Source organism: Urocitellus parryii, chromosome 6 (assembly GCF_045843805.1).
Source record: "Urocitellus parryii isolate mUroPar1 chromosome 6, mUroPar1.hap1, whole genome shotgun sequence".
Classification (NCBI taxonomy): Eukaryota; Metazoa; Chordata; class Mammalia; order Rodentia; family Sciuridae; genus Urocitellus; species Urocitellus parryii.
The window spans coordinates 129,272,775-129,294,825 of record NC_135536.1 but is presented as its reverse complement, the minus strand read 5'-3'; the positions used below and the strand labels follow the sequence as shown (position 1 = coordinate 129,294,825).

The 22,051-nt window shown below is 43.6% G+C and overlaps 1 protein-coding gene across 1 annotated transcript; it reads right to left on the bottom strand.

The window, feature by feature from the left end:
* Positions 1–12,329: 12,329 nt before the first annotated feature.
* Tlnrd1 (talin rod domain containing 1) lies at positions 12,330–15,675 on the bottom strand. Its single transcript, XM_077799423.1, has one exon. It carries the CDS (start codon positions 14,021–14,023, stop codon positions 12,935–12,937), a length of 1,089 nt encoding a protein of 362 aa, XP_077655549.1. The 5' UTR covers positions 14,024–15,675; the 3' UTR covers positions 12,330–12,934.
* Positions 15,676–22,051: the final 6,376 nt, after the last annotated feature.

Below are 22,051 nucleotides of genomic sequence, written 5' to 3'. Positions count from 1 at the left end.
TGTTTTAAAAAGCAGGCTATAGAATAACTTTTTAAATAATTTAAAAGAATATGTATAATAAAAAATTCTACATATTAAAGAATGTGTACCGAAAAATCATCGGAAGGGCTGATACAAAAATTAGAACAGTAACGGGGTGCAGTGATACACAACTCTAACCCCAGTGACTTGGGAGGCTGAGGCAAGAGGATCATGAGTTTAAGGCCAGCTTTAGCAACTTAGTGACACCCTGTCTGAAAAAAAAAAAAAAAAAAGGCTGTGAAAATGGCTCAGTGGTAGAATGGTCCTGGGTATCATCCTCAGCACTGAAAAATATGATTAAAAATTATCTAATGGATAAGCATTTTTATGATAGAAAAATGTTCTGACTTAATAACTGTAAACATAATAATTGAAAAGATACTTTTTATTTTTGTTATTAATTAACTTATTTCTTGAGTGTGGTGTTGGGGACTGAACCACTGAACTACAGCCCTAACAAAAATTAAGTAGTGGTTTTATTTTAACACAGATGTCTCAGTTCTTTAGAAATGTTTCTTTACTTGGATTCATCTTTTATGTATTTTCACACTAGTTTTAAAATAATGATTTTAAAACTGACTTTAACATGCACTAAAGGAGAAAAGAACCTAGGGCTCAAATTATCTCCATGAGCAGTCAAGGCCAGTGATTCTCAGACTTTCTGATTTTAGAGTATAGTCAGATTTTTTTCTAATATTGGAAGCACTGAAAAAGATTGGTAATTAGTGGTGCACCTACCATCATTGTTTTCATGAGGTGCCCTCTTAACAACATAGATGGGAGAAGAATATAATCTCAGAATAAAGTCCATGAAAGTAAAAGTAACCTTCCGTTTTACAATCCTCTTTTCCATTTTGCTCAGAAGTGAAATCTTTGTCACAGATAAGCTCTGGTCCTTGGTTAGTATCTTGGAATCACTGATCTAGGTGACAAGGAAGCCAACTCCCTATTCCCCAGAACATTATGCAATATCCAAGGCTTCCAAATTGTACCAGAAGTTGAAACTTCTAAGCACTGCTGTAACCTTCAGTAACAAATTGTTGTAGCTCACGAAGTCTCCAGCTTCTTCCCATGTTCTAGTTCTGCAGAGGCATTAAGGCAATTTTACATCTACAGAACTTACATACTTCTCCAGAGAAATTCCCCAGCCAGAGTCTGAGGCTGACAGTGCTGATAAGTCAGGCCCACATAGAGATGGAGCTGGGCCCCTTGACCCACCCACTTCTCCAGAGCAATCCCCTGGCCATTCTAAAAGGGCAGAGCACTCTTCTCCCAGGGGACAGTTCACCAAGTACATTCTCAATAATATTTTTTGTCAGTTTCAGTTATGAGTAGGATGAATGGTCCAGGAGCCAAGTAGTATGACATTCTCCCTCTGGGGCGAGGGGAGGATGTGAGGCTTGAAATTGATGCTCACAGATGAGACACTGAGCATAAAGGACAGAAAGAGGCCAGTTGAGTGATTCAAAGAGCACTGAGTCCAGATTTCTGTCTTGAAATATTTTGCCCCCATAAGCACCACCTCAATTTTTTTCTTCTGAGCCTTGCAGTTTTGGGGGGTTCTGGTGATCACTGCTGAAAATCAAGTTATGTTCTAGATTCTATGAACATTAGTCCTTCTTTGAGCATAGAAAATGGGGCTAACATTTGTATCATTGATGCCTGGCAAGAGTAGGTTTTCAGGAACTGCCAACTAAAATATACATCCAGGTTGGCAGTGAATGAGCACCTTGGATACTTAGATTGGATCAATGTGATAGGAAGTGAAGCATGAAATTGGGCCTGGATTCCCCAGGGAAATCAAAGGCAGGCGATTATGAGGTTGGTGAGCCTGTCTGCAACTCCTGTGAGCCAATCTCCAGGGAGTAGAATGTAAGCATCCTAGAATAAGAAATATTTGGGGATGCCAGGCACAGTGGCCCACACCTGTAATACCAGCTACTCAGGAAGCTAAAGCAGGAGGATCACAACAAGTTCCAGGCCAGCCTCAGCGATGAGGCAAGACCCTGTCTCAAAATAAAAATAAAAAGGGCTGGGGATCTAGCTCAATGGCAGAGTGTTTGTGCAAGGCCCTGGGTTCAATCCCTAGTGCCGAAAATAAATAAATAAATAAACAAACAAACAAACAAATAAATAAATATTTGGGATTGTTTGGGGAGAGGGCAGAGAGGTTCAAAGGCAGCTCTTATAGCTGTCTTTTCACACTGTGAGTTCTGAGTCCTCCCTGTACTGGGAGAACAGGCTCCTAGATTGTATCTCTGATCCCTGTAAAAACAATGTACTGTGGAAACCAGAATTTTAGTGCTATTAGGTGGAAATACTGAACTAGAAAAGTTGTGAAAGAAAAAAAAATAATTAAGTATGTATGATAGCTTTATTTTAAACTTTCATTTAATTTCATAAGTCTTTTTTCCCCTTGCTCTACCACTGAGCTACATACCCATCCCTTTTTATTTTTTTTATTTTCAGACAGGGTTTTGCTTAATTGCTGAGGCTGTCCTCGAATTTGGGATTTCCCTGCCTCTGCCTCCCGAGCTGGCTGGGATTATAGGCATGAACCACCTAGCCCAGTTAAATAACCATCTTATATTTTCATATAGTGTCAAAAATCAAATGTAAAATATAATTAATGGAACTATTCAAATGATAGGTACCCACTGGAAATTCAGTCCAAAGGCCTACATGCCTGTTTTCCGTTGACTTTGAGGCTCCTGAGGCTACTAGTCTCCCTGTGCTTCCTGATGGCTTTGGCATAGCATCTCCTTTTTCTTCCCTAAAGCTGCAGCTTCTGCCTTTACCCACAGAAGTCTGCACCTGGGAGGCAGAGAAGGAGGCAGAGGTTGCTACTAGGCCCAGTTTTCCCCAGGGCCTGTTTTATTATAAGCCAAACCTGATTATGAAAAGTCATGAGTAATTTTTGTATTGTAACAATTATGGGACTGAAAGCCAGGACTCACTCCCTCAGTCAATTCTCACGCTGGCTTCAAGGGCTCCCTGGGGAATATGGTTCTAAGTCCATGCGTGGGAAAAAGGCTCCCTTCCCAGAGTGGTGCTTCATTTCCAGACCCCTGCTGAACCCAGCACCATCCTAAGGAGAAGAACAAGAACTGGCACTAGGTTGGCATGCACAGCTCACCGATCTGAGCCTTAACTTAGCTGAGACCCCAAGGAAACAGAAGAAGGTGAACTCAGTTTATCCAAGGCCTCTTAAGTCTTTCCTTGGATTCACCCAAATCCCTGGAGGGTCTACAGCCCACCAGGCATGTCAAGGTAGCCTTGTCCTGTTGCACAGATGACAGGACTAATCCTTAAATCCTAGGAGTAATCTGGGCTCCAGAGGTTACCATTGTTTAGAGAGATGACAAAGATATTTTATGTAGAGGCCAACAAAAGCAAAGCACAGAAATAGGAACAGTGTGTGAGATGGCCTGAGATCCATCATGCAAAATCAGAAGCCTGGACTAGGGGTGGTGGGACATGATGACCACAGCTTAATAAGGGCCTGGCCCTGTTCCCCCTGGGATCAGTGCAGTGGCATGCTCTCAACATCCAATAAATATGTTGAAATTTTGACAGTTGGAGGTTACAGTATAGGACCTGGTTTGCTACATATAAGGCATGACTGACGGGAAGAGAGGAGGCCATGAGAGCAAACCTGACTCGTCCAAGTGATGCAGGCCACTGCTAGGGAGACTCATTGTCCAGATAGCCATTGAGGGTCTAGGCTAGGATGCTGATGGGAATGGGAGTAGATACTAAAGGTACTAAATAGGTCAACTGGAAAAACTATAGTAACTGACTAAAGGGAATACAGACAAAAAAGCAGGTCAATAAATCATTGCACTTTTGGGGTTCTTTGTCTCTGAAAGATAGATATAATGCAAGCATTATATTTTGTCATGCAGAAATGTTCATTAAGGGTCTACTGTGTTGGGTAACTGTAGCTGATGCCAGGTAATTGGGCATAAGCTCAGAGGCAAAAAAAAAAAAAAAAAAAAAAGGCAGCAGAGCATGACAATGGAAGGAACTCCATAAGTATGATTATGGGTGGAGTTTGCAAGGAAGCTGTGAGAGGCCAAACTAGATAGAAATTCCTAATGAGGACTTTGGCTTTTACCCAAGTTCATAGGAGAACCATGGAAATATAGAAAGTGGTAAAAAATAAAGATGTTATATTTTAGAAATCCAAATGGAAGTGACTTGACAAATTAGAAGTCAGTCTTCCTGCATTCTTCCTGACACCAGGTTGCTCACAGCAGGTGAAAAGCTACCTGCCCATGTCATCAGTGCTCAGTCTTGTTACAAGGGGGCTATGGAGACCTAAAGCCCTCTGCAAACAACCCAGAAGGGGAATAGGCTAAGGCTTAAGTGATGCTCAGGAGAAGACCACAGGAATTTTCATCAGTGAGGTTAAAACAACAACAACAACAACAACAAAAAAAAATGTTGAAGTATTTCGACTCCAAAGGCAGAAGGACTCCATCCTAGGAATTCACTCATTCATTGTAGCCATGTAGCTGAGAATGCTGGGCTCAGTTAGAACAGACCTTGGTTTAAATAACATTGTTTTTTAGTTTTGTGACCCTGGACAACTCTTTATACCTCAAAGCATTGCTTTAAGAATTAAAAGCTACAGGGTGAAGTTCCTAGTATACATAGTGATAGCTCAAAAAATGCTATTTTATTATTTTCTGCATTTATTGAGTATCCTAAACACCTCGAGGAATGTCAGAGACGTAAAAAGACTGTCTAATTGCTTTGGAAGGCTCCCAGTCTATCAGCAAGTCCTCACTCTCACAGCTTGATTCCTCTTCAGTTGTTCCACCTCAGCTCTTGGTGATCCACAAAGATAACAGGCAGCCAGGCGCAGGATCCACCTGCAGGCAAGCTGGTCCCATGGGTTCCACCAAGGGCTGCTGATCCAAAGCCAGGTCAGTAGCTTAAATGGGTAAGGTGTTCTGCTTTCTGCAGAGCAGACCAGATCCAGAAATAGCATTATACTCTGCATGAGCAGAAATTGAAGCAGAAAAGAAAATGAGCCTTAAGCCTTGGAATAAAGCCCGCTCTTTAAGGCACCTTCAATCTCTAACTGAAAACTACCCTCCAGCTGCACAGAAAATAAGTCCAATGAAATTCCCACTTAAATTACATTTGGTCACCTGGCACTGAGTATTGAAAAGACAGGGTCTGATCCCAACATCTTTTCCTTGGTTCCCAGGATAATGTAGACAATTAGATCAAAACTAGAGACTACAAGGGCCCCAGCTGACCAAAGACCCAGACAAAAGATCCTTAGGATCATTAGTTACCATGTTCATCTTAGATTTTGTTTTGTTAATTTTTCAAATTTGTTCTAATTAGTTATGCATGACAGTAAGATTGCATTTTGACACATTGTCATCCTGAAATCTTGTAATTTGTTTTATTTTTCTATCACTTGCACTGCATTCCAAAACTCATCTCTGGTGGGAGTGGAAGTTAGTGAATCACCTAGTGATTTCAGTTCAGCATCCTCCTGTTCACGGTCCCTCCTGTTCACGGTCATTCTTGAGGAATGTCTATGGAGATAACTGAAAAATACAATGTAAGACTCCCTTTATCTTGACACCACCATGAAGCTCCTGTAAATGTCCTGTACTCTGAATGGATGGGGAACTTTCTAAGAGGAATATTTAGGTTAGGCAACTAGAAAGCCCTTCCTTTAAAAAACTTAAGTGAAATCCTAATGACACTGCATAATTTTATTTTTGGTACTGGAGATTGAACCCAAAGGCACTTAACCATTAAGCCTCATCCCTAGGCCTTTATTTTTTATTTAGAAATAGGGTCTCACAAAGTTGCTGAAGCTGGCTTTGAATTTGCAATCCTTCTGCCTCAGCCTCCTGAGTCACTGGGATTATAGGCACAAGCCACAACACCTGGCTTCAAACTATTTTTAAAAAATATTTTTTAAGTTGTTGATAGACTTTTATTTTTAATTTATTTATATGTGGTGCTGAGAATCAAACCCAGCGCTTCACACATGCCAGGCAAGTGTGCTACCACTGAGCCACTGTGCCTCAGCCCCTGGCTTCAAAGTATTTAAGATGATAGAAACATCTAAAGTCTCTCAGCCGTGAAACTTAACAATGCATAGACATTCACACTACACAGAATTTGACAGAAATGTTTATGTGGAAAAAGATGATCATTTTTAAAAAATATTTAAAATCAGCTGGGCACAGTGGTGCATGCCTATAATCCCAGTGGCTCTAGAGGCTGAGACAAGAGGATCACAAGTTCAAAGCCAGCCTCAGCAACTTATGAAGGCCATAAGCAACTCAGTGACACCTTATCTCTACATAAAATACAAAACAGAGCTGGGGATGTGGCTCAGTGGCCAAGCACCCCTGGGTTCACAAAAAAAAAATACAAAATAGGGCTGGGGATTTGGTTCAGTGGTTGAATGCCCTTAAGTTCAATCCAAAAGAAAAAAAGAAAAAGAAAAAGAAAGAAAAAAATTAAAATCTTTTCCTTGTGGCATTTAAAGTGAATAATTCCCACTGTACATGCCTGTAATCCCAGCAATTTGGTAGGCTGATGCAGGAGGATCACAAATTTGAGGCCAGTCTTAGCAATTCAGCAAGACCCTGTGGCTCAGTAGTAAAGTACTCCTGGTTTTAATCCCCAGTACTGAAAAAATACAAAATATAAAAAGTGGGCTGCGGATGTGGCTCAAGCGGTAGCGCGCTCGCCTGGCATGCATGCAGCCCAGGTTCGATCCTCAGCACCACATACAAACAAAGATGTTGTGTCCGCCGAGAACTAAAAAATAAATAAATAAATAAAACCTCTCTCTCTCTAAAATTTATATATATATATATATATATATATATATATATATATATATATAAAGTAAAGTGAATAATTCCCATGTATTCATGAAGGAACCAATGCCCATGAAAGTAAAACCATTTATCAGAACTGAAAGAGATGGTGTGTCATTGCAATGCCTACTAACAACTCCTCAGTAACTAATCAATGAGACTCTGAAAGCTATGCTTTCCCAGGTCTGTTTTGTTCAGAGTAACACAAGATTGGCATACTTGGAAAATCTCTCTGTTGGAAGGCAAACAGCAATCAGATTGATTTTATTGAGGAAGATAAAGGGCAGGGATTCTAGGATTGTTTCTAACAGTAGTCTCCTATGACTGTGAGTATCTCCTTTTAAATAAGTGCTATGGCCTGAATATGGTTAGTGTCCTCCAAAGATCCATTGTAATTAAAGGCTTAGTTCCTAGGGTGACACTATTGAGAGATGGTAGTACCATTACCAGGAAGGGCCTAGCCAGAGAGCCATAGGTCGGGGGGGGGGGGGGGGCTTGCAAGAGATTGTGGGAGTTTAGTCTCTCTGACATCTTACTAGATGATGGTCATGATGTGACTGCAGCTGGGCTTTTTCCAGAACTGAGTTGTTGCAGGCACCCTGCCTTTGTGAATTGAGTAACACTTTTCTCTTTATAAAGTTAGCTGCCTTGGGTATTTTGTTATAGAAACACAAAGTATAAAGTAACAGAGAACATACCTAAGCCTGACCCAGAAATTAGCAAATGTTTGCTAAATCAGAAATTTTTGCCATCACCCTTGATAAACCTGATATTATTCTAAACCTAACGTGACCTATGTAACAACGGGCTTATGCACTGTTTGTTATTAGAATAAATCTATCAGATGTTCCATAGCTGCCTGGGATGAAGAAAAAGGCCTAGTGAAATCAACAATTTTCGTTGTCTCTAGAATCTTCAGTGGGCAAGAAACTTTGGTTGAGCTTTAGAAAGACACAAAGGGAAATAGAACACTTGAACCACTTATGAGGATGCATCTTTAAAATGATTTCCTATCTATTTGGTTGATATTAAACCTCTGCTTTAGTTATATAGGTAATCATTTTTCCAGGTAGAAAAACTATGTTCTCACGAACTGTCAGACATTGTGGCTGAGCCGAATTGGATATACAGCTATCTTTATGAGACTCTCTTTAGTCACAAGACACACTGATGTAATAATGTCCAAGCAGGCTCCATTTAAAGAAGTAATATACTGGAAATTGCTATGGAGTGAGATGATTCCATCAAGACAGCTGAAATATCAGATGATCTATTTTTGTCAGTTCCACAAATAACTTGCCATTGCATTTCTAATACACAATGCCTACATACCTTAAAAATTAAGTTCTAAGTGAAAATTCAACTAGCATCATACTTGTTTTGTTTATTTATTTAGTTTAGTACTAGGGATTGAACCCTGGGTGGTTTACCACTGAGCTGCATCCCCAGCCTTTTGTATTTTTTGAGACAGAGTCTTGCTAAGTTGCTTAGGGTCTTACTAAGTTGCTGAGGCTAGCCTCAAACTTGCAATCGTCCTGCTTCAGCCTTCTGAGTTGCTGGTATTACAGGCATGCACCACGGTGCTTGGTGGGAAACTGGCTTTTAACATAACTTTCAATGACATCACCTTATGAAGCGGATATAGCCATTTTACAAAGGTCATCACAAGGCCTTCCACTTTGTGGAACTTCATTATAAATATTTGGTTTAATTTTTACAACGGGAAAATAGAGGCACAAATGTTTAGATGACAAGCACAGTGAGTAATACCTGCTTACCTCTTAAAACTGCTTTAAGAAACTGCTTACATAATACCCATGAAATTGATTTACAAACTGAAAAGATCAAAGTAAACATGACACATGTTCCCACAGTAAGGAGTAAACCCATGATTCGGACATGGCCACCATATTTATGTCCTAAATCAATGCTACCAGATGTTAACCTATCAGGAATCACCTGGAGATCTCTCCAAAAAGCAGGTTCTAGTAAGGTCCGGGGTGAAGATGAGATTCTGTGTAGGCAATGGGGGATGCTAATGCAGCATCTGGAACCATTAAGGATAGCAAGAAACAGCATCGTAATTCTTGGTGCACAGTCAACATACAAAGGTACATTTCCTGAGTATACTGCAAAGTATCTTGGGTATTTTGCAAAGTACATTATAAAACTCCATGCTGAGAGCTTCTAACTGAACAGACCTCAGGTAGGGATGATGCTGATGCTGTGGGTCTGGAGCACACCTAAAGCAATACTGGGTCTAGACAGCAACATTTCAAGGTTGCTCATTTCTGTGAGAAATGAGTCCAGGAAAACATTAGCAATTCTTTTTTCAAGGGGTGGACCCCTATCTCAATCTCAGTCACCCCCCCCCCGACCAGTGCCTAGCACAGAGCTGGCTCCCAATATACATTTATCAAATGAATGACCATTATAATTTCCATCTCCAGGTACAAGTTTACCACTTGCTCATTTATATGTGCTACAGGCACATTGATTTCAAAACAATGTGTGCCAAGGGATTATCACATCTACCCTCAAGGAGTTTATAGTTAAACTGACTTCATAGATGCTACTATCATACTTTTTCCTTAAAATTTTGAGCCTTCTACCACCATGCAGAAAGCAGAAAACTCTGGCATCCAAAGGACCCTAAAGAATAACTTAGGCACGATGGACCTTCAACATATGCAAAAAAACAAAAACAAAAACAAGAGAATTTTCCCATAGGGAACACAGTATCTGTGTTCACACGGAAAAGTGTCCTTCCAATTGCCAGAAGACAGAGATTGGCCTGGAAACAGAACTAGGTAAAAGTGCCACAAAGCCTTTACGGAATTCTTCCCCAAGCCCTCTCACATCACTGAGCACAGCTCAGAAGGGACTTTGGCAGTCACTTTTCAAATCTTCTGCCTGATCTCCATGTTACCATAGTCACATTTGCTGGGGAAAAACAGGTGTTTCTGTTAAAATTAGCTGTTTCAAACTGCCAAACATTTTAGATCTCTATGCCAGTTCAAGAAGAACAGTGTTTATAAAATAACCAATCAGATGTTAACTAATGCCTCCAGAGTTATAGAGGTTGGGGGAGAACACACAAATGAACCCCCACACACAGTTAATTTTTTGCATTTGCTAACATCAACCCAGAATGAATAATAAAGGCTGAACTTAAAACAGCCAAAGAGTGATGCTTTTTTTTTCTGGTTAAGTGAAGTCTTGTGTTTGAAAGCCTGTTTTGTCCCATTAGCTTGGGTTGACTGTCATAAATAATGGCTTTGTTCAGAGACTAAACTATAATGATTTCCTTTTCTCATGACCATTCCAACGTTGTCAGCAACCCCTGGGCAGGATGGTATGCATTAAGCTTGTGTAAGAAACCTTGCCCTGAGAAGTCAGAAGAACCCACTGATTGATGTCTTAAATTAACTGCAGTGTGGTTTACTTTAAGAGAAGTCAGGCCATTCTGATTTTATTCCTGGAACCAGTATCTCTGCTGACCTTATTAAACCCTATTATGAAATAGGTCTGAGATATTCCTTTTCAAAAATAAGGCCATATTTTAAAAAACAAATTTAGCAACCTGGTACACTGGAAGAAAGACTGTGCCCAAGTCCCTTGCCTAGTCAAGGGATGCAGACACTCAGAAATAATGTGCAGTATGTTCCTCACTCTGGCTTCTTGAAATCTGCTGGGAAAAACAATCTGATTATAATTCATTTCAAGACCCTGCTAAAAGAAAAGCCCTGAATCTTATTCATGAACTGAGTAGGTAAGAGTTTAAGTACCACTTATATTAAGTTTGAAACTTTATCAGTTTGAGGACAGAGGTATTATATACCAGGTACATTGAGAGGAACTATCATTTGACTAAGAGAAAGTTTCCAAATTAATTTAGAGACTAGCTAGTCCAAGTAGATAGGGCAAATGATTTTATTTTTTCCTTACCATTTTTTTTTTTTTTTGGTTTGAATTTTCCTGAAAATTGCTTCTGTGAGAAATGAGTCCAGGAAAACATTAGCAATTCTTTTTTCTTAACAAAACTCTAAATTTACAGATTTCTGGTTCTTACTTTACTTAGTTTACTTTTTTTGTGATCTGCATAGGTTAAATGAGCCGTATGGTTACAGATTCTATCATTAGTTGTATACATCCAATAAAGTAAGAATTTTATAGAATTGTCATTGACACATGAGTTCCCTCTCCCCAGCAAAATCTTCCTGAACCTGATCCAGATAGATACATTTTACAGAAGGGTGGGGAGGAGGAATAAACACTCAAGGTCACTTTCATCTTTTACTTTAAAAGTATAAACTTACCAGGTCCTTAAAAAGAAAAACTGCCCCCTTGACCATTATGAAACATGTATGTACTCTATACCACTTTAAGACTTATTCAATTCCAAATTTGCAAAACGGTCCTAGTCTTACCCCCAAACAAAGTGAAAGACATTTACACACTGAATTTCACATTCTTGCAATAAACACAGTCATTCAAACAAATAAAACAGTCAAAATGACTTTCTTCTCTCTAATGTATTACAGTGAAAAATTCTCTTTAGATCTGTGGGAACTGCAAAGGTTTAAGCATAACAAATCCTTAGGAAAAAATGTAAACCATACAAATTTAAGGTACATATGAGTTTTTATCCATGTGGCCCTCCTAGATTTCAAGAACTATAAATAAATGTTGTTATTCTTTTAGAAAGAAAATGTTCAACATTTTAACTAGGTATGTTAAAACTATACATTCCACTACTACCCCACCCCCCAAAAAAATCCCCTTAAATGTCTGCAGCCTACCTTACCATAACTCCAAATTTCAATCAACAAAGCATTCTTTCAACATACAATCAATCATGGCATATCTTAAGAGATAAAGGTCACAAAAATAAGTTGCAATTATACTGTAACTCTAAAAAAGTTCTTACTTTCCAGATTACATCTTTTGCAATGAAAATCTAGAACCTTTACTTTTTCTCCCTAAAATTGTAGGGATCTTGTCTCAATAGACTTATCTACATGAAAGATGCTAAAGATTCTTACTTGATATACAGTACTTTAAGTTCCATACATAGATCCTCCCAGCTGAGAAGGCAGCCCACACAGGATTAGGAAGTGCTTTAATCTGAAAATGACAGTCAGAATACAAATCAGATCTGAACTTCAGATCATTATGATGGAAAGATGAGTGGAGACAAAGCTAAATTACTTTGCAGAAGAAGCAAGACAACCTCCCCAAAGCAGTTCATCCCAGGCACTATATATACATAACTTAATCATATTCCTGATACCTGCCTTCAAAGATAGGGTTGAGAATTGGGGACCTTCCTCATCACTATTGAAAGTAGCCTTTCCACTGTCCCTTTCTTAGATGACATAAAGCATACAAAAATACTATTGAAAATCAAACAATAATTGCAAAAAGCCATCTGAGAAACATAACATTTTAATAGATGAAATAAATACTCCAGTACATGCAAGGTAAAAACTTGACACTGGGGGAAAAAAAAATCACTCTATGGTGTAAATTAAAAAATAAAACACGCTCACAGTAGCTTTCCCCCCATTTGCAAATCACATGGCAAAGTCATACTCTTTCCACACCAAGTATACTCCTAATTCAACACAATTGCTTAAAAAAATAACATACAAAAAAAAAAAAGGTAGCTACATCCATGTCTAAGGAGTGAAACTGAGGTAACCTTTCTTTTAATTAAAATAAAAAAAGAAGAAACGAACCCATGACCTCCTTCCTGCCCAATTAATAAAATTCAGTTGACAGACAGGGGTGGGTGTAGGGGTAAAACCACAACCATTTTCTGCTCCCCACTCCTGTATGGGCTGCTTGACACCTGGGCTCTTCGGTGCATGTGAGTTGTGTGCGTGGCCCTGACTTCTGGAAGATTCCTCTTGGGCAATTAACATGGTGGGGGGGGGCGGGGGTTTCACCTATGATTTCTTTGGTATAAATGGAGAGGGGCAGAGAATAAGTGTCTTCCTTTAGGCTGGGGTAGAAGAAAGGGCATGGGGTGGAGGGGGGTGTTGCTAATTCACAGAATTGGAATTTACTGGCGGTAAAGTCCTGGGTGAAGACCTCTCTCTTAAAGCCTGAGATAGCAGGGTGCAGCCTTCAGACACGGCGCAGGCCGAGTTCCTCAGCCTCTCCCTGTGGTCCGACATCTTGGCGCCCCCATCGGGGTGCTGCGCCAGATCCCTGAGGCACTGGGTCAGAAGCACGCAGGCTGACACCACGCTCATGGCACCACCCAGGATGGCGGTCTGCACCGCCTTGCCCTCTGCGCTCACAGCGGCCGCGCGACCCAGGAACTGCGGCTCGGTGGCGAAGCCCACCAGTGCGCTCACAGCCTGCACCAGGGGCCCACTGAAGAGCGCGCAGCGGCTGCGCGCCAGTTCACTGGGTGCCACCTTCACCTCCCTTACGCAGGCCAGCAGCGCCGATGCACTGGTGCTCATGCACTTGACGCCCAGCTTGAACTGCTCGCGTGAAAAGCGGTCCCGTGACTTGTCACTGGCTAGGGCGCATGCGTCCGTCAGGAATTTGAGGTTGCGCGACAGGCCCTGCGACACCTCCAGCAGCAGCTGCGGGGTCATATCAGCCAGTGGGGTGGCTCTTAGCACCGCGCAGCCCTGCTCCACCTCGTGGCGACAGCGTGTGACACGGTAGCGATCCACTAGGCCAGGCTGAGCAGGCTGTGCGCCTGGGGTGGCCACTGCAGCCAGATAGGCGGCGTGGGCTGAGCACTCGGTCAGCGACACCACCAGGTCGCCCAGCTCCACTAGACTGTCCCCAGCCTCTCCAAATCGGCCCATGTTAAGCTGGCTTTGCACATCATGGGTGAGAATGGAGAGCCCCTTGGTGCGAGCAATGATGGTGTCCCGGCACTGCTCAAAGGATTCCGCACCAGCACAAGAGGAGGCGGGGCCCTCGAAGAGCACTGGCCGGGCCTCGCTGGACAGTAGTAGCAGGTCGGCCACCAGCTGCATCTTGCCTTTGCAGTGGTCGCAGACCGACACCAGCCTCTTCCGTGGCTGCGAGCTGGCCGCACCGACGGCGCTCACAGGAGCCGGAGAAGCCGCCTCGCCAGTGGGCTTCCCAGCGCTGCCGCTAGCCATCGCTCCCAGGGGGCACTGGCATGCCGCTGGGGAGCCCGCTACCACCGCCGCTGCCGCCGCCCCCGCGACTCAGCTGGCCAAGGCCGCGGTGCCTTCCCCGCACCATCATGCCATCCACCGCCGCGGGTAGAGGGCACTGGGCTGCGGCGGCCGGAGCCCGGGCAGCGTAGGGTGAGCCCGAGGGCCAGAGAACACCGGAGGCTCTTCGGGGCGTGAGGAGAGGCTGCAGCGTTCGGCCTCCTAGAAGGCTTGCAGGAAGCATGAACCGCGGTAGAATAAACTCACAGTCCGCGCTCCTCGCCGCGGTGCAGCCAGGAAAGTCCCTTCTGCTGAGCCGTCGCAGCCTTCCTGGGCATGGCCTGGCTCGGCCGCCCCGGAGCGGAGAGGGCGGGACAGGGAAGCTGGGAGTTGTCCTTCCTTCCTTCCTTTCTTTGAAATCAAAATCCTTTCCTCTGGGAGGAACACGGGCAGCGGCTCCGGCGGGCTGTGCTGTCAACCACAGGCCACCTTGGGTTCGGCGGCGCACGTGGGCTTCAGGCGCCGTGACCCCGCCAGGCGGCACTTCTCTGCGACGGCTGCCGGGGCTGGCACTCTGGAACGCAGAGCCGCCCCAGGCACATCTCCTACCTCGCGCTCTCAGGAAGAGGCGCCGGCGGCGGCTGCAGGGCCGAGGGTGTGGCCGCGCTGTCGCGGCCGCGCCGTGTCAGAGCCGGGTGGGAGCCTGCACTGATTGCGCACAGCGGCCGTCCCACTCGTGCTCTCGCCCGCCACGCCCGGGTGCGCGGGGCTCCGCGGCTGCCCTTCCCGCCCGGCGGCTCAAAGCGCGCGGCCCGAAGCCGCGGCGGCACGCCCTCCCGGACCGCGCGCCCGGCGGCCCGCTGCTGGCTGTCGGCGCGAATCCATCTCCGGCGCGCCCTCGTCCTGGGCCCGCAGCGGCTGAGCTCTCCCGAGGCCCCGGGCCCCGCGCATCGGATGCAGCTGCACGCGTCTACACGGCTGATGAGCCGACTCAGAAGGTCCCCTTAGCGCCGTGACCACCAGCCGGGGCCCCGGCTCCTGCCATTTCCGTCAACCACCAACTTCCGAGCGAGCAGGGAGAAACTGAAAGGAAGGGCGGGGGCCGAAAGGCGAGGGGAAAACACCCGCTTCCTCTCTGCACGCAGCTTAGCCTTGGAGCACGGCCGTGGGTGCTCGCCCGCCGGGGCCGCCGGAGGCTTCCCCTCTGCCCAGCCGCGCCTCGCCCCCGGCTCGCCGCCGCCGCACCTCGCCGTAACCTCCCCGGAGCCTATAGAAATCTTTTGTGTGGCGTCACCGCCTTTCGTTTAAATCCCGCTTCCTCCTCTCGCCTTTTCTCCCGCCCCCTCCGCCGCTCCCGGATGCTTGCGCTGTGCGCTGCTCCTCCCCCGGGAAGCTGGGTGGCTGCGGGGGACGCCGCCGCCCAGCACTCAGCTGCCTGCCTGAAGCTGGTGGTCCTGGGCCGCCCCTGCGTTCCGGCGGAAAGATTGGGTAGCAGACGGGCTGGGGAAAGGCAGCCCGGCCAGGGGCCCTGCACATACCCTCTGGAGATCGCGGTGTAGCAGCCGGTTGGCCTTACGTAAGCTCTTAGCCAGACCCGGGCCCCAGGCTTCTCTCCGCCAGGGAAGCGAGTCTTAAAAAGGTGACTTGGGTTAGAGGGAAGGCCAATCGGTATGATTCCCTGGTGATTTACTGGAGCCCAGACATCTCGGTTTGTGGGACTTCGATTGGATTTTCCAAGCTTTCCTTCTGCCCTTTGTTGTGTTTGATCTCTTCCACAGTGGGTTTCTGATGGGCTGTGAGAGTGATGAAAAGAAAAGAGCACTGGATATAGAGTCCCAACAGGAGGGCGGGGGATTGTGCAGATGCTCACACTTAAAATCTCCAGCTAAGCATACTTCAAGTACTCAGCAGGCTTTGAACTCAACTTCCAGGCTCAGTCTTTTCCCAGCCATTTATGAGTTCTGTGACCTAAGTTCTCTTTCCAAGTATCTATTTTTCTCTATGTCAGATACTGGCCACTGACTGCTTGAGCACTCACCTCATGAATAGTAGCTGTTAGAATTATTATGGGCCTTGATCAGCATACTTTGGCCCTTCATAGCTTTGTTGATATACTGGAGTAATAATGGCCATTGTTAAATAAGAAAGACAGCCTTTGGAGGTAAACATTATTTTACAGTTAGGGAAACCGATGGTCAGGTGCCTTAAGTAAGTGTCTTCTTAGGTGAGGAAGACAGCAATTGACTGGGTGAGGAACCCTCCCCGCCCCTGTCCTGACTTACTGCACCTTGTTCTGCAGGAAGTGGTTGGAACACCTGGCCTTACTCCCAGAGAATGGCCCATCAGTTCAGTAGTCCTGAATCCGGCCTTCTGGGTACTCTCCCAGCACACACTGGGTATGAAAACCAATGGAAATGTTTGTTGCTCTATTTTTTTCTAGGACTCCACGTCACTGCATCCGCCCCCCACCACCACCACCACCCAGCTTGTTACTTGTAACTAGAATGGACTTAAATTTATCGTCCAAGCCCAAACAGTTTGAAGAGTAACTGTGAGACATATTATTAATAAGTTAACAGAAGCAACAGGTTCAGACTTGGTTGGACAGTGCCCTACTTTCAGCTGAAAGTGGCCTTGGAGAATCTTGGAGAACTGAACTTGATAAAACTGATAACTTCCTAAACCAAGAGCAGTTTTATAGAGTCAATCCTTCTACTTTTGTACAAGGGAAAAATGTTTGGACAAATTCTTAACATGGTAACCCAGGAACAGCAAAAATAGCTCTAAAAACCTATGCCAGAGAAGTCAAACCATTTTCCCTAGGCCTAGTTTATTCATGAAACTGCTCTGAAATCAATTTTTTTCCCAAAACCAATTGGCATTCCTGGAGTCCCATTTCCCTTTTCTTCTACAGTGCAATCTGTTTTTCTTATCATCACTGGATGCTTCATACTCAACAATGAACTGTGCTACATGAGGACTGTACCACTATTCCACAAGGTTTGATTTAGCTTTTAAAATTGATAGGATTGTTTTCTTGGCCCTCCTTGCTTAGTTTCTCAGATAAGGCAGCTAGCTCCTAAGCTGATCCTTATAGGTACTGCTTTCACTTTCTTTTAGGTTATTTTCTGCCATCATTCATTCACTCCACAAACAATGAACACCTGCTACATGCTGGGCTCTGTACCAGGCATCAAAGTTACAAAGTAAGTAATATGAAGCTTCTACCTGTTAAGAGTGGAGTCCATGGGCTGGGGATGTGGCTCAGCGGTAGCGCGCTCGCCTGGCGTGCGTGCGGCCCGGGTTCGATCCTCAGCACCACATACCAACAAAGATGTTGTGTCTGCCGAGAACTAAAGAATAAATATTAAAAATTCTCTCTCTCTCTCTCTCTCCTCTCTCACTCTCTCTTTAAAAAAAAAAAAAAAAAAAAAAAAGAGTGGAGTCCAGAAAAGGGAGCAAGTAATCCCAATTTTACTTTTTGGATGGTGAAAACACAGTAAAGAAACTATAGCAGAGATGATAGGGCTTACTAAACATTTCAGTTGCTGCTAGGCAGGTCACACTGTTGTTATAAATGCGGTGGAAGTGGAAATGTGTGCTCTGCTTCCAGGCTGAGGTAATAGAAAGCCAGTCTGAAGTAACTATTGAGGAGTCTGTTCTGGTTGGTGGGACCTCCACAAACCTAGGTGACTACACAGAGTAGACCCTGTCCAGAGCTGTACTGGACATATAATATGAGTACAAAGTAAACTTCTGTTGTGTGAAGCCACTGTGATTTGAGGTTTGTTGCTGTAGCATATTTGAGTCTAATTGAATGAATTAGAGGGCTGTTTGTGTCTATTTCACCTGTTACTCCTTCTAACTCTCTGTTTGTTTTTGGAACCAGGGATTGAACCAGGGGTTCTTCACCATTGAGCCACATCCCTAGCTCCAACCCCCTATTTTTCATTTTGAGACAGTCTCACCAAGTTACTCAGGGCCTTGCTAAATTGCTGACACTGGTCTTTTTTTTTTTTTTTTTTTTTTTTTAGTCATTCATTTCTTTAATGCTTTGACAGATCTTAGGTCTTCCACACATTTTCCAAATGTTTTAGAACTGAGCCTGCATAGCTACTACTTAAAGAACTTCCTAAGAGAACTACTGTCTTTTCTGTGTGTATCCCCAGTGTCTTGCATGATACCCACTCACAAAGGGAGCTCAATGAATTAGATGCAAAAATAGCAGTAGTCATAGCTAATATACACTGAACTTTTCTATGTGCCACACATTGTGAAGCCCTTTATTCATGATCTTTTTTTTTTATTGTTGGTCGTTCAAAACATTACATAGTTCTTAATATATCATATTTCACAGTTTGATTCAAGTGGGTTATGAACCCCCAATTTTTCCCCATATACAGATTGCTGTATCACATCAGTTACACTTCCATTGATTTACATATTGCCATTCTAGTGTCTGGCTGACACTGGTCTTGAACTGGCGATCCTCCTGCCTCAGTTTCTTAAGTGACTGGGATTATAGGTGTGTGCCACAGCACCCAGCCTAACTCTCTTTTTAAATTAAATATGAACCAAAGGTGCTCTGCAAAGTATATGATATTATATGATACGAACCCCCGCCCCAAATAAATATGTTGAAATTTAATCACTAAGTGATAGTGTAAGAGATGGGGCCTTTATGAGGTGAGTAATTTAAAAAGGTAGAATTCTCCTGAATGGGATTTGTGCCCTTATAAAAGAGGATTGAGGGACACCCTTCCTTTTGCCCTTCTTCCTTGTGAGGACACAGCAACAAAGCACCATCTATGAAGAATGGGTTATCACCAGTTACTAAATCAGGTAGTACCTTGATCTTAGATTTCCTAGCGTCCTGCCCTGTGAGAAACAGTTCTGTTGTTTATAAATTATACCACCTAATGTGTTTTTTTATAGCAGCATGAACAAACAAGATATATTTTTCACTAAAATGGATGTCAATTGAGAGAAGAAGAAAGCTGAAAATGTGTGAAATGAATGTTCACTGGGGTAAAGTAAATGGAGCAGACAGGAGGGAGCTGGGACTGTGCAGAGAGTAGTTTGGTTTCTAGAATGTATTCTCAGTACTGGATCAAGACCCATGCTTAGTAGACATTTGTGAATGAAAAAGATGCAAAGAAAGAACTAGTTGAAGATTTGGGCACGAAAGTAGAAATGACAGAGATTGGAACAGGCAGGATTGGAGCAACATCCTTTACCTCCTCCTCTTACCTGTTTTAGAGGGAGCATTGGCTATCTGGAGTTCACGTAGGTATAAGAGAACAGTATGGGCAGGCATTCTGGGGTGTTGTTTTGTTTTGTGGTACAGGGGATGAATCCAAGGGTACTGAACCACTGAGCTTCATCCCCAGCTCTTTTTTTGAGACAGGTTCTCACTAAGTTGCTAAGTTTCTTTCTAAGGCTGGGTTTGTACTCACAATCCTCCTACCTCAGTCTCTCTAGTCATTGGGATTGCAAGTAGGTGCCATTGCATGCAAGTACCTTATTGTAACCATCACCATCATCCACCTTCAGAAGTTTTTCATCTTCCCAGAGTCACACTCTGTATCCATTAAACAATATTTTCCCATCCTTCTCTCCTGCAGTCCCTAGCAATCCCCATTCAACTTCCTGTCTCCAGGAATATGACTATTTTAGATACCTTTTGTAAGTAAGGTAAGATACCTTTTATGTCTGACTTTATTTATTTTAGCATGTCTTCAAGATTCATCGATGTGGTAGCATGTATCAGAATTTCCTTTCTTTTCACAGCTGAATAATATTCCATGGTATGCATTCTGGATTTTGATACCCAATATTCCCACTTCATCTAAGACTCTATGTACCAACACAGCTGCATATGATGTACAATGCCATCTGGTGGTTGGTAGGGAGCAATCTCTGCCTTAATGTACCTTTCCTTTGGAACAGTGCCCCTGTTTTGTTTGTGCTCATAGATAGGCCAGTTTAGATAAAGTAATCTTTCTACACTTATCCAAGCATCGCTCATTATCTTCCTTTCAATATTTCTTTTAAAGGATAGGAATTTCTATCTGAAGGATGTATTCCTATCCCTCTTTTTCCTATTTCTGACATCCTCAGGGATGATGGATGTGAGCTCCTGGGTCCCTAAGGAGCAGAATCATTATGTTAACAGGTCACTGTCCTTACCTGGCACAGCCTCTTGCTCTGTGGCCTATTTTGTTCTTATCCAATAAGAACACCTGGGCAGGACCTCACCCATCAGTCTCATGTTCTTCCCTCCCTTCTTTCCTGCCACATCTTAGTTCATCAGAAGATGGATGTGTGAGGGAGACTTGTATGTAGGACCAGTTTGCTTTGACAGAAACACCTTAGCATTCAGATCCCAAGATTCTGGCAGATGCATCTGGATCAGACTCAGATGGGGCCAGAGTCTGAACCAGGTCTCAGGCACTGCAATACACGGTTAGGAAAGAGAGTTCTGAAATGTAAGAGGTCATGGCCTAAATAAAGCACAGCATCCTACCTGGAGGTGAAGGTTGCCAGTGATCTTCAGATGTATTTTCCATCCTTCATAGTCTTGGAGAAGAAAAGTACTAAGATTCAGGCACCCTCAACCCCCAACACTAATCATGACTCACCATGTTTCAATATGTCTCATGGTGTCGGGCACAGAATCTCTCAGGGTACTTTGTGGTCAGTAACTACAGATTGACTAGATTCTGTGGAGCCTCTTTGGTTCCTCAAACACACTCAGCATTTCTGCCCCTTTGGGCCATTGTGCTGTCTGCACAGCTTCAGTGGGACTATTGGCAGGCTGTATTTGTAACTGTTGGCACACCTCTTTCTCCAAAACTCTTTCATCTAGTTAAGAGAAGGACCTGATATACTTATCTCTCCCACACCTAATGCATTACATGGTCATCAATAAACTTTTATAGAATTCATTCATTTACTAAACCTCCTGGCAAGAAAAGTGTTCTTTTCTTTGAACCAATATCTGGCTGCCCTCAACTTTTATTTCAGTAATGGTCAGAAAGTGACGGACATTTATGAAACAACAGCAGGGCAACAGCTCTTGCGTGGTGATGACCTCAATGCCACTGTCATCATCCTTACCTAAGCCCCACTCCCAGGCCCCTCCTACACCTTTCCATGATTCAGTCCACTAAAGAATTAATCATTGGTACAAGAGCCCTACCTGCAGGTCATAGGCTTCTGTTAATTGGTAATTGTGCCTCTAGTTTTTCAATATTTTGAAAGTCATCCTTGCCTGATTTCAGATAGTACTAGAAATTCTTATTTCCTCTCCTCTGTTGTGATGGACACAAGCCAGGATGAGCCCAGATTAGGACACTAATTAGATCCAAGATTCAGTTTTTCCATCCACAGTTTCTGCACCTTTTAGAGGTAGGGTTAGTATTAACCCCGGAGTAGGAGAGGCCTGTGCTTTATTTAGGCCACGACCACATGATCTCTTACACTTCAGAACTCTCTCTCCAGTCCTGTACTGCAGAGCCTCAGAGCAGGTTCAGACTCCGGCCCCATTTGAGTGCTCTGGCTCCAGACTCTTTTCAATCCATTTTCCATATGGCTCCCAGTGACTGTGCCGAGTGCCTCACTGATTAACCCAGATGGTGCTACTGGAAGAAAGACAGCAAAGAAAAACCTCATTGTCCCATATACCTGGGCTCTAATTTTTGCCCTGCAGCTGTATTATCTATGTGACCTCATTTAAATTATGTAATTCAAAAAAATCAGAATTTCCTCTTATTTAAAGTAGGGATGTTATTATTGTCATCACATCATTCCTTCAAGCCCTGACCGCCTATAATCTACATTGGATTTACTACGGGTTGTTCATCTCCTCTACCACTCCAAAACCTCCAAGAAAAACAAACAAAATAATTAATTAAATTTAATGTTTAAAACAATCCTTCAAAAGCAAGGGCCTTATTGTATTCATTTTTGCCTCAGTGCCTCACCTGATTCTTGGTTAACAGTAGGTTG